The sequence below is a fragment of the Myotis davidii genome, unplaced genomic scaffold (assembly GCF_000327345.1).
Source record: "Myotis davidii unplaced genomic scaffold, ASM32734v1 scaffold489, whole genome shotgun sequence".
Classification (NCBI taxonomy): Eukaryota; Metazoa; Chordata; class Mammalia; order Chiroptera; family Vespertilionidae; genus Myotis; species Myotis davidii.
Genome location: NW_006299708.1, coordinates 289,802 through 303,459, shown reverse-complemented (window position 1 = coordinate 303,459; position 13,658 = coordinate 289,802). Strand labels below are relative to the sequence as shown.

At 32.6% G+C, this 13,658-nt stretch overlaps 1 protein-coding gene across 1 annotated transcript in view; it reads right to left on the bottom strand.

Moving 5' to 3' along the window:
- Nucleotides 1-13,658, bottom strand: part of COL4A5 (collagen type IV alpha 5) — a 278,780-nt gene that overhangs the window by 36,791 nt on the left and 228,331 nt on the right. The window contains exons 39-43 of the mRNA XM_006775788.2: nucleotides 13,121-13,201; nucleotides 12,218-12,316; nucleotides 11,649-11,699; nucleotides 10,289-10,474; nucleotides 909-1,042 (exon numbers count right to left, since the gene is read on the bottom strand). Of these exons, the coding sequence (XP_006775851.1) occupies nucleotides 909-1,042; nucleotides 10,289-10,474; nucleotides 11,649-11,699; nucleotides 12,218-12,316; nucleotides 13,121-13,201 (551 nt within the window). The remainder of the gene's footprint in view (nucleotides 1-908; nucleotides 1,043-10,288; nucleotides 10,475-11,648; nucleotides 11,700-12,217; nucleotides 12,317-13,120; nucleotides 13,202-13,658) is intronic.

The window sequence follows — 13,658 nt, the reverse complement described above, 5'->3', positions numbered from 1 at the left end:
TCCCTGGTCCTGCTGTTCCTCCTCCTCCTCCCCCTCCTCTTTCTTCTCCTCTTCCTCCTCCTTCTTTTCTTGCTATGCATTGCCAAGTATTATTGATCTCCCCCAGTGGTTCTCAACCTGTGGGTCACGAACAATGAAAATACATCCTGCATATCTGATATTTACATTACGATTCCTAACAGTAGCAAAATTACAGTTATGAAATAACAACGAAAATAATTTTATGGTTGGGGGTCACCACAACATGAGGAACTGTATTAAAGGCACGCGGCATTAGGAAGGTTGAGAACCACTGACTTAAACCAAGGTGGAAAACACATGAGTACAGATGTGGGAATATGCTATTACTCTCTTCTTTTTGCAGGTAAGGAGAGAAACTCAAAGTATATATCTGCCTTTCCCATATACACAATGCAGAAGTATGCAGTGGAGTGAAAGTTTGACCCTAAAACCACCTAATTTCATAGTCTAAAATATCCCAACTCACCATAATTACTTCCCTATGAGTGTAATCTTCTACATGCAATGCTCCAATATATATGTCTCCTTTTATAAATTTGCTTTCACGGTTCTGAGTGTAATCCTCTACATTCAATGCTCCAATATATATGTCTCTTCTTATAAATTTGCTTTCACTGAAATGCAGGTTTCCTAAATCTACTTGTAAGTACTATACATACCAAAGACTCCAGGTAAAGAATCTTTTGAAGAACACTTTATCTATTAGATGGCAAAGTCCCTTTAGTTGGAAGAAGATAGAAAACATGCCTTTTTCTTTCTTTGTAATTCACCACTGAACCATGCATAGAGTCTTGACTAGTAAATGCTAATTAAAATAATGCACCTTGGAATTATCATTGCAACCACTCACATCCCTTTCTTATCAAATATCTACTCTTATTTCTTACCTGGAGCCCTGGTGGTCCTTGATCTCCTTTCAAACCAGGTAAACCAGGTTGCCCAGGTTGACCTGGGTTTCCTCTCTCTCCTTTAATACCCCCATTTCCAGGGAGACCAGGGGGACCTTCTGGACCTGGTAGACCTTGAAAATTCACAACAATGATCACATGTCAGCATAGTATAAAAGTTAGGCTTTTAAAATATCAGCCATCTAAATCTTATTAGTTTGCGGATAAAATCCACACTATATTATAAAAGGCCCATGGCCATAACACCATAATGTCAAAACCAGCAGAGGCTCTTGCGGCGGGTAGGGCAGGGTGTGAGCTACTAGCAGCGGAGAGCTACAAGCGGTGGAGGGCCAAGAGTGGCAGAGAGCTATGAGCAGCGGAGGGTGGGGCAGCGAGCCACTAGTGGCAATGGGCAGGGCAGCCAGTTGAGGCAAGCCGAAGCGAGCTTCTAGCACAGGATTTTGTTCATCCTAGGCATCTAGTATTAAAATATATAGGCTTATGCTGACTCTCTAATGTAAATTGAGCCAGGCTATTTTTATTATTAACACTGGTTTGCAGACAGTTTTAATTTGCATTTTATTATATATTAAATACAGTACACTCGTATCTAAAGAAAGAACTCAGAACATTATAATAAAATTACTTCTGTAATTCTTGTTTGATTTAAGTCAAAGGAAACAGACACCACATGGGGCACTGTTCACAAATTGAAACATGCATCAGAATCTCTAGGAAGAATTGTTAAAACAGATTCCTGGGATCATCCCAAAAGTTTTGGATTCTAGCAAGAGCCCAAGAATTTGCATTCTAGCAAGTTCCCTGTACAAAAACAAGTGCCCTATAGCTACAGTTGTTGGTTCTTCTGAACCACTCTTTCAGAATCACTGCCATAGGGCAATTAGGGATTCAAGTTACCTGTCTCAATGTGGTTAAAATCAAATTGCTTTACTCATAGGCAATTACTTTTATTCAACTTTTATTACTATGCAATTAAGATAGTTATTTAAGCAAACTTTTCAATTTCATTTTAGTGACAAGCTTAATACACGAGAATATTTTAAAGTGTCAGAAATTAATTGTCAACATAGTACATTTCAATTTATTTTAACAATGCTTTCATATTCTTTACATTTTAAATGTTTCTGAAGAAAAATGAGAATGCTGCATATATCTTGTGAATAAATAAAATAATTAAAAATGGAATTTTGTTAAGCTCTTTTCTTTATGTTTTAACTTTCCTTTCTAAATAAAGCAACCAAGGAGATGTTATCAATAGAAACATTTTTCATCACAGAGTGGGAAATAGCTGTTACTTGCTTGCAGAGTGCTAAGCAGTGGCTGAGATTAAGTAGTACTGCATTAAGAAAATAATTATAAAGCCTTAAATAATAAACAGCCAGTAGTTAGCACTTATACCTTCTCTCTCCTCTAGTAATTTTAGTTTTTCATTAGTTTCAACAAAAAATGAAGATATGTAGGAAGTATCATGTACATGCTTACATTTGGACAAAGTGTTATCCTTTTGATTGAGGTAAAATTGGCATACAATATTACATAAGTTTCAGGTGTACAACAAGGTAAGATTAAGATAATTCAACATATGTATACACTACTAAGTGATAAACAACATAAATCTAGTTGCCATCTTTTAAAAAGGGTCATTTTTTATTAGAAATAAAATTTGGACCTTACTTCTCTTTCCTATACTCATAAGACCCAGAATCAATGGCTACATGCTAACAAGGCAGCATGGCATCTAGATTAAAATGCTGGGCTTTGAAACTAGATTGCTGGGTTTGAATTCCAGCTCCATTAATCATTAGCTGTTTGATCTTAACGAGTTTATTAATCTCCTTGGCCATAATTTTATTTAAAATGGAAATTATTTTATATATATATATCAAATCTTTATGGATGAACCTTGAAAATATTAAGCTAAGCAAAGTAAGTTAGTCAGAAAAATTTAAGAACCATATGATTTCACTCATATGTGGGATATAAAACTGAAACTCATAGACACAGACAACACTATGCTGATTATCAGAGGGAAGGAAATAGAAGGTGTAAAGGGTAAAGGGGGCCAAATATATGGTTACAGAAGATGATTTGACTTTGGGTGGTGAGCACACAATGTAATATGGAGATCATGTAGCATAGAAATGTACACTTGAAACCTATATATTCTTATTAACCAATGTCACCCCAATAAATTTAATTTAAAAAAATGAAAATTCTTAATTTATAGTAGGAACAGCATACTTTATCATGATGTTCCAAGGATTAAATAAGATAATACATATAAATTACTTAACACAGTGCCTGGCACAGAGTAAGAATTATGTAAGAATTTTTAAAATTATTATTATTATTACTATAATTATATCTTTAAAATATGAACTCATTTTAAATCATTCAGTTATTTCTATGTGTTTTCACACTATAACACTATCTGGTACATGAGATAGAAAAAAGGTTCACAACAATACAATAATTGTTTTATCTTTTTACATTTTAAATCATATAGTCACCCTAGCTAGGCAACCAGACAGACACACTCAGAAATTCCCTTCCCAAACATAAAGAAAGGGTTGGAGTGCTTTACACTTAAACAAACATACATACAAACAAACAAACAAACATAAACAACCATTGAGTCTAAACTCCCTACATAGGACTTTCTAAGCAAAATTGTTTTCATCTATAATATATAGTTTTGTCTAGAAATCAGGTATAAAATTAGTTTTTATTAAGATAAAAATAAACAATTTGCAAATCAGTCTAACAACGACAAGGTAAGATTAAGATAGGGAAAAATGAGTCTTTTATGACCTTCTTCCCCAGTCTGAAAAGTAATCAGAACATTGTTATCATTTGAAAAGGACTATACTTATTATGGGCAATGCTCTTTTTGCAATTAAAACTAAATGTTGGGAAATTTATTTGCTACTAATTCAGACCTGTTGCTCTAGAGTCCCTCAAATTTAATTTAATTTAATGATTTGCTAATGACACAAGGGGCATATACATTTTATTTTTAACAGCAATCAACAGTTACCCTCTTCTCTTACTGTAAATAGTAATGAAAACACGGGTCAATCTCAGGCAATAAAAATTTAAGAAAATAAAATCAATGTACAGAGATTACAAATAGGCTAGATGCTTCCCTAAATATCTTAATGTAGTCTTAAAGATAAAAATAAGTGTATTTCCATTTAAAATTAAACATGTTTTATGTACAGATTGCCTTTTATAAATATAAATACTTGAAACCACAAAGACCTAAAGTCATTTGAAACTTGACTATAAACAAGTCACATTACCTTCATCAAAATGTTAAATACCATAGCAGGTAGTATTTTAGCATAATAGCAATCTTCAATGACTTTTGAATTACAGCAAAAAAAGTGAATTTTTCTTATCATACATGCAAAGCATTAAAAAAAAAAAAAAAGAATTGACCAGTGAAGAGTCTAACCTTGAAAACCTGGGAAGATCAGAGTTCACCAAAGCCCAAAGATCGATGTTAGCAGTATCAGACATCACACAGTACAAAATAAGATTGAATTAGAAGTGGTTCACATTATAGCACAAGTTAAACAATACTCCTCTTTGCCAGCATTTATTATTTCCACAGTGTACTCAGTATACAAACAGAACCATACTGGAGTATAGAGATCCAGACATTTTCAAATAGAGATTATTCAAGGAAATAAGATGCTAGTTTTTATTAATCCCCCAAACGGAAAATTCTACTGAAAACTTCATGCTAACATTGCTACTGTGGCTTTCCAAAAGTTAGCATTTCAAAACATTAAAGTTAGCAAAATAGTACCATTTCACTGATAACTTTTCATTCCTTTCACAAAAGGATACTTTTGGATAAATATTTATCTTGGTTTTTGCAATTTTAGTAAAAACACAAGGTGCAAATTTCTTGATATATTCAGATTGGCCCAAGGAGATAGAATTAATTTAAAGGCCTCATCAGACTAAAATACAAAGATCATAGGCAACTAAATATACAGATTAAAACACTTGTATACAATGGCCATTACCAGCTATGCTTGTGTTTGTCTTTTCTGAAAATCATTCGATGAGCCACATTCTGATCTTTTTTCATAATTCATCAAGAGGCTTTCTTCTTTGCATTATTATTTGTTATAAGTTACTCAAAGAGAAAAAGCCAATATATATTTGCTCACCATTGAACTTGAAAATAAAGAGTCAAATTTTTAAAATATGTGAAGATCATCAGTGAATAGATACTTTTAAATATATTGTCATGCAATATCCCATTCAAAACTATAGAAAATACCACATTTCCTTTATTATTATTCAATGCACATATTAAATCAAGCTATTAACTATTAAAAGAAGAATCATTAAATAAAAAGATAAAAAGGCAACAGATAGGACCATTCTTGGTTAATGTTAATTGACTATAAACAATTTACTTTTCTTACAAGTCCTGCTATGATTTATAGACACTGAGGTAAGCAGGGAAAATAAATTGTGCTAAAGCACTGAATCCTAGGAATTAGAAGACATGGGATTTATTCTTGGCTCTGCCACTTAAATGATGGGATTTGGGACACTTCAATTTCTCTAAGTTGTCTTTTCATCCACATCATGGAAACAGTAATATCTGCCCTAACCTCCCTTGCAGAGTTGTTTTAAAGATTCAATTTTTAACATATCGACCTGATATCTGCCATATGAAAGGTGCTACAGGGAACACAAAGAGTAGCCAGACCCAAACTCTGCCCTCTAGGAGCTTATAGTAAAAGTACATTATACGATATAAATGGTAACATGTCATATAAATATAAAATGTTACCATTGCTGCCTAAAAATAAAACTTTTAAAGCACTTTATAATTTGAAATTCAGAAGGCTAAAAACCAGATTTTGTTTAAATGGTTTCTACACCATACACAGCAAGACAATGTTTTGAGCAAAGTCTGGCTAAATGATTAGTTAAATAAGTTAGAATACCTGCCTAAGATAATTCAAAGTTTGAGTAAAGGCATTTTATACATGTGCTTGGTATAGAAGAACCATTAACAAAAACTCTTAGAAAAATATATCATTGAAATATATTGTATTTTGGTCTGAGTAAATATCAAGGGAAACTTCAGATCATATCATAGCAAAACTTCTAAGATGTTAATACATAAAAGGTAACATTTTAATGAGTTGTATGCCAAATCAATTTTCTACATGAGGCTCTCAATGCATTATTTATCAATGACCTAACAAAGCTTAACTGTAAAACAAAGCAAAATTAAAAAAATGAAGTACTGTAATAATTCGTAATAAGTAAGATAAACTGGTGAATTGATTGGTAAATTTTAAATCCAGCCTCCATTTAAAGTTGCATTATTCAACTGTTGCAAACAGAACATTGCAGATACCAGGTTATAATAACTATGTAATTTATAGTACATCGGGTAAATAAGTTTTAAAGTAATGAGGCTGCTTTTTTTTTTCTTTGAAAATATTCTAATGCTTCACAAGAAAGCAATTTTCTTCTAGCTGATAGTAAAGCTTGGAAGTGATCAAGGCATCAGATTTTTATGCAAGTCAGACAGGGAAGTACTCAAAATTATTTCAAAGTATGCCCTAGTCTTCTCTTTATCTTGGTGATATTTAAATAGCAGGCACCTGCCTTAATATTTTGGTGACATCCATTTAGGAATAACAAACCAATTGGTAGGAGTAGATGGGGATCATGAAGTAATAAAAAACAAGAAAGTGGAGGCAGGGTTCAGTCTGCTATGTCAAAGTCTCCTAAAATGACTGAGCAGCTTTGCTCCACCACTTATGTTTATAGCTAGAATAAGAGACCAGATCATAAGTATCATGCCATACAACTACCTTTGTGGAAGGATGATATATGTTATTAGTAGAATAGAGACTCAACTGAGCACTGGGGAGCCCTAAGTCAGATTCCCAGCTATGACCTTAAGCAAGCTTCTTAACCTCTTTGGACCTCTGTTTTCTCATATATAACAAAGACCACTTGATTGACTAAACCTCTATGAGCCCTCTTCTCAACTAGGCCTCAACCTTGCCCCTGTCCTTGGTCTGTTGAGGCGTGTGTGTGTGTGTGTGTGTGTGTGTGTGTTGTGCGTGTGTTTTAAATATATATTTATTGAATTTCAGAGAGGGAGAGGGAGAGATATAAACATCAATGATGAGAGAGAATGATTAATTGGTTGCTTCTTGCATGCCCCCTACTGGGGATCCAGCTACAACCTGGGCATGTGCCCTTGACTAGAATCAAACTTGGGACCCCTCAGTCTACAGGCCAATGCTCTATTCACCGAACCAAACCAGCTAGGGCTGCTGAGGTAAGTTTTAACAGTCTCTCTCCCCTGTTGCAATAGTTTTGAATAAAATATGTCTTCCATCACTAACAAGTGACTGGTGAATAATATCTTTTTGACAAATGTAAAAGTTAGGTCCCTTCCAGATAGAATATTATATGGTTCTATAAAAGTAAAAATTTTAGGGGCAGAATACTAAACTAGAGAATCAATTCAAATAGAGATAGTTGGCTTCCTAAAAAACAACTTTAACATTTATGAATTTTAAATTAATAAGAAGCCAGAATTTCCTACCATCCCCAATAGACAGAGCTTGGAAGGATACTTTTTGTCCTTTTAGTTCCTTCTTAGAAACTTTTTAAAGGATTATTTATCATGAAAATAATGACCACACTCCAATATTTTTTGTGTGCTTTTTACTCCTGATTAGGTGAGCGTCCTTCATTATGAATCAGCAATTGTTCATTGGACAGCACTTGGTAACTGTTCTTTGATGTGTACTGTGTATATGTGTATGTGTATGATGAAAATAAGATTAAGAGGTTTCTAATCTGTGCAGTTGAATTGATTTAATTTTTACTCTGTGCCTAGTAATTCATTTTCATAATAGTAGAATTTAGAACTTTGTGACAACCTCAAAAATGAAGATGGGATCATTTGAAAAATTACAAGAGGTATGGCAAACCAAGAACTGCATATTTGCAGGACCTTTGATGCATATTATTATTTTAAAAAGAATGCCTTTTTGAAGGAGAGTTCAATTTCATTTGCATTAACAGATACAAGGCAAAAGTTAGAAATACACTCTATTCTAAAGGTTAAAGGTAAAATATTATAAAATATACTTTTGTGTACTACACATTTTTAACTAAAATGAAACAATTATATGCATTTTAAAATGTTAAATTAGTTATTTAATCAAGTAAGTTTGGGTTCTGCCAATAGACACAAACAACTGCACTTTCCTGACTCCTTTCAGAGATAGATAAACATGTAAGAACTGAATTGGCATATACACTCATAAAATATATTTAGACACTTGAAGACATTATCTGCAGATATATATAGATAGATACAGATATAGATATAGATATGTATATAAGTATATAGATAAATATTTTAAAAGTTTCAAACTTCATGCAGTTACTACTTTAGAGTTAAAGAGCTAACCTGTAGGACCTGGATAGGGATCAAAGGTCACCAAGGCCCAAGATCATCATTATAAAAAGGAAAAATATCAACATTGTTAGAGATATCAAGAAACTAAAGCATTATACTAACTTCTTTCAAGTTAAATTTTAATTCAAATAAAAAATACTCTGAAAGTTTATTTTCATGCATCTGTAAATAAACCAAATTATCACCACTAAAATGAAAACAGCACATGTGACATATTTTGAAAAGCCAAAAAACATTTTTTAAATAATCATTTCTATAAGTTCAGACAAAAACAATCAATTCTGAGAACACTTGGGTTTAAAACTCAATTTTAGTTTGTAGTTTATAAGAAATCAAAAAGTCACAAACACTAATCAGGTGTGCTTCATTCAACTACTCTCATTATTATTTCTTAAGAAGTAGTATTTTTTAAAAAAGCTTTTGTGACTAATGTCTTTATGTTGATATATTTCAAAGTAATGCTCAACAGTGAGCTCCATTACAAGTAAGAACAATAACCACAGTGCTGATTAAAATATAAAACAGGAAATAGCTTGGTTTATTGAATTATTGCATGCATAACCACCAAGGTGTTGTGTCAATACTTTACATTACATGCAAGAGAGTTAACATGGCTGAGGGAGTGTCACTGGTTTTCTTCAATAGAAAATTAAGGTAAAGCTTTAAATAACACCCTCTACAAACATCCAAATCAAATCAGGTAAAAACTGGTTTTGAAAATGATCTTCACATAATTACAATTTTTGTGTGAGGTGATGGATGTGTTAAATAACTATTATGGTAATCATTTTGAGTTATATACACATATGAATTTATTACATTGAACACCTTAAAGTTACATAATGTTGTATGTCAATTGTATTTCAATAAATCTGGGATAAAAAATAAAAAATAAAAGTATCCTCTGAACAAAGTATATGATCTTAATGAATTTATATTTTTAGAGCATATTTTATTTAAGGTAACTCCAATTACTTCAGAGTTTATGGTAACTTAAATGAAAATTTTCACTTTTAAATATAGTTAAAAGGAGTCAAGACTTTCAGAGAAAAAAAAAGACAAAATTTTCCTTAGATTTCTCATATCTTTTAAATCAATGAAAGCCAAGTTTTTGATTACCAGAAATATAAAAATTGCATATCAAGTCTCAAATATCTGTTAATAATCTATCACCAGTGATTGGGCTCAGCAACATTAATTCAGGATGAAAATGAGCATTTCAAAACTTAGTAAAATGAAATGACACAGCACAGACACAAAATGAAAAGTGAACATTTGATGCAAAATTGAGACTACTAGAGTAGTTAACAGACGATAAATGAAGTATAGACATGAAGCTGGTATGAAGAGATCACTATTCAATTTAATCATGCTGTGATGTTGAAGAAAAATTGGATTGCCTAGTTCATAGAGAAGATAAAATTTTTTATTGTGCTTGGTGACGTTTGCTGATCATATGACAGAACCATAGCAACACTTTGGTATGGACCACAAGCATCTACTGAGTGATCACTAAAATGATTTCTGTGATGACATGCTGAGAAGCTCACATTAAAAATGCAGATGGCATTTTGCTGGCAGGTTATCAATATAGCTTTACATTTAATAAAAATACTAAAAAAATCACTATTTCCTTTTTCCTCTACATGGGTTTGTTTTAGTTCAACTTTAAGAAAATTATGAGAGGCATTACTGAAAAAATATTATATGCCACAAAAATGGATGAAGCAAAGTATAAACCAAACTATTTACTTATAAGAAGTTCTTCAATTATAGATTCTAATGTCCTAAAGACTGAATAACTTGCCAGCAAAATGAAATAAATGGACTAATAAATAGACCATTCCCCTACTACTCATGTACATACCTGGTCTCCCAGGTGGACCTTGGAGCCCAGGGTTGCCTTTAGGGCCCTGTAGAGCTGGACCTGGAGAACCAGGAGGGCCTGGGGGACCCTGAACACCAGGGAAACCGGGATAACCTGGTTCACCCTTTGGACCTGGAAGGCCAGGGTTTCCGGGAATGCCAGGTAATCCTCCATCACCCTTTTGACCTACGAAAGCAAAATGACATTAGAGAACACATTAAATGATATTGAATATTAGGCTTGCATATAAGGCTAAAGCTATTCACATTTATTAGAACAAGTAATGGAATATACTAGGGTTATTTCTATCTCTCCCCAAATCCCCAACACATCTAAAAGCCCATTCATCCTATTAAATATACTTATCTATTATCAGAAGTGTTTACTAGAGTATGCATAGTAATAGAAAAACAATAATAGCTTGCATCCTTAAAGATACCCTTTGAATTAGGACATAAAGCAATGATCATATGACCAGTAGCTGTGAGGAAAAAAATAGAAATAAATAGAAAAGTATAAAGTATCTGTAAGAATAGGTTAGAGATGGCTGGAGGAATTTCTAAAACAAATGTTTTGAGACTGTTTGAGACTCTAGGAAGATACATATCTTCAATGGTATCTATGTGCCCTCAAAGACCAATCTATCCAATATTTAAAAATCACAATCTAGGCAAACTGTGCTCAACATTTTTTCTATACCACCAACATGACAGAGAGCAACATATGTGGCACATTAAAGTCATAACTTTTATGTTGAGATCATTGGAAGGGTCTTGGAATTTCTAGGAGATAAGTCTGTGGTTTTAAAATATATATATATATACACATATCTGTACACACATTCAATCACTCAGTTAACTACTTGGTGCTTACAATGAGAGTAAAAACATGTGAGTGAAGGTAGATGTGTGTGCACACATACTCATACAAAATGCAAAATGTATATTAACATGGAGTTTTCCAGTGACATTTTTATTATTAGAATGTATTTCTACAGTTTCCTTATATTAACTTGGTTTTGTTTCCATGGGGGTAAGAGAGTGTTTAAAACTCTTTAAAAAATTTAGTGAAATCTATCTCTTCCTACAAGTTTGCTTTCTTTCTTTATCATTTCCTCAGCATTTATTTATGAAGTTAATGAAAAGATATCTACATGTAAATTTCCTAAAGAACACATTTTTCAATAGTACAAATCCTCATACTAAATTGTTAAGAACTGCTTTAAGATGTAACTTTAGCTTTGAGTTTTCTGGGTTTTTTTGCACATTTTATAAGAATAAATTGTACACATGGAAAAATAAATGTACTATAGAATATTCTCTATTTATGGACTTATTTAGCATGTTTCATTAAAGTTTACCAGAAAGTCCTGGGAGTCCAGGGGGTCCTGGGAATCCAACGCCTGGTTGGCCTGTCAGAGGATAAACCAACAACTCTCAAAGAGATAATAATAACAAACAAGACAGATTATCTTCTAATTATTTAGGTTTTTATTAACTGCTACAATGTATATTATATAAACCATGCAGAAGTTTATTTCCAACAGGAGAACTATAATCCCAACATCAGAAAATTATATATACATATATTTTATTTGTGAATATACATATATATATATATATTCATATAAATGGAACATAGATTGCATAATAAAATGAGCTCATTCAAAGAACTTGTTAAAAGTTGGGTAGCTTGACACAAAAAATGGGGCAAGAAAAGTTATGTTTTCATAAGAGAGAAACAAGTTGATGGATAAATGTGAGGTCACATTCTCAGGATAGAATGGAATATAATTAGAATGGGAACTTGTGGTAGCTTAGAGGGTAAGAAAGAAGATAGAATTTAATTGTGGGTAAAAAACAAAGGCAAAAGTTAAGGTAAACAAAAAGGGGAAATTAGAAAATTAAAAACAATGAAAAAATACAGTACCTGGTTCACCCTTCTGTCCAGCTGGTCCAGGAATACCATCTTGACCTGGTCTGCCTTTTTCACCTGGAGGTCCTGGAGGCCCAGGACGACCTCCACCACCTAAATAACATACTGGGAAGGTTACATCTATTTTCCCAATTCCCCTTTTCTTCCATATTCCCAATTTTTTTTCCATACTAGCTTTAAATAATTCTATCCAAAAAACAAAAGAACCTCTGAAATACTCCTTTAAATTTATAAAATATTATGAAAAAGAAGCCTAAAAAATAAAGGTTAAGTAATGTGAATAGAAATAGTTTTATCATTTATTCACTACCCAAAATGTTTCAGTTTCTCATTTTAATCTAGTTTTAGACTATTCAAGAAAATAAGGTGTGGGGCTAAGACACATTATAGGCCTTATATTGGGCCAAGGAACGTGATTTGCTTTATAATTTACTAAACAAATAAAAGCATTACTCCTTGCCATTGTAAAAACAAGTCAGATTTTTCTATCTGTTATAAGATACTTGAAATAACTCTCCCTGGAAAAAGTGAGCCTGAAAAATAAGGTCCCATGACAACAATTTTATGTAATTTAAAAAAGATTTATAGTTGATTTAGAGAGAAAAGAAGAGAAAGGGAGAGAAAAATATAACATCAATAGGCTGCCTCCTGCATGCCTGGAATCAAACCAGTGACCTCTTGGTACATGGGTCGATGCTCAACCACTGAGCAACACTGGCTGGGCAATTTAATGTAATTTACTGAGTTGTTCACTTTGTACCTAACAAACATTGCTAAGTGAATGATCACCATTTCCTTGTCTTGAAAATGTTCACAGCTCCCTGAAATGATTTGACTTTCCCAAAATGAACATGAGGCTTAGTTTTACAGAATATCAAACCCTCTTTTTATGCTTACCTATAGGACCAGGTTCTCCTGGAAGTCCAGGGTTTCCAGGAGGACCCGTAATACCTTTTGATCCAGGAAGGCCGGGGGTTCCTAAAGTAAAGAGTTCAGTTTAATAAAAAAAGAAAAACTACATTTCTTTGAAAGCTACAACTCAGATTTATAATTTATAGTATTAGCATAGAAACAGTGAGGAATAGAAAGAAAACCCCCAAAGATGCTGGTGTTTGATGGTTCTTTTAATAAATTTACAATTTAAATTTATTTATCCAGAGGCTTTAATTATTATATATTCACAATAAAAATAATTATCACCATATTTAACTAGTAGAACTGGCAGGAGTCCATTGTATAGCTATATCAAAAACTTTAATCCATTCATCTATTGTTGAACATTTGGTCACATTTTAGCTATTATGGTTTTCTATTCCATTTATAGAAACATGGACAACTTCCAGTTTTTGGCTATTTTGAATTATGCTGTTATGGATATTTCTGCAATGGTATTTTTGAAGGCATATGCCATTATTTATCTTGGGTATACCTAGAT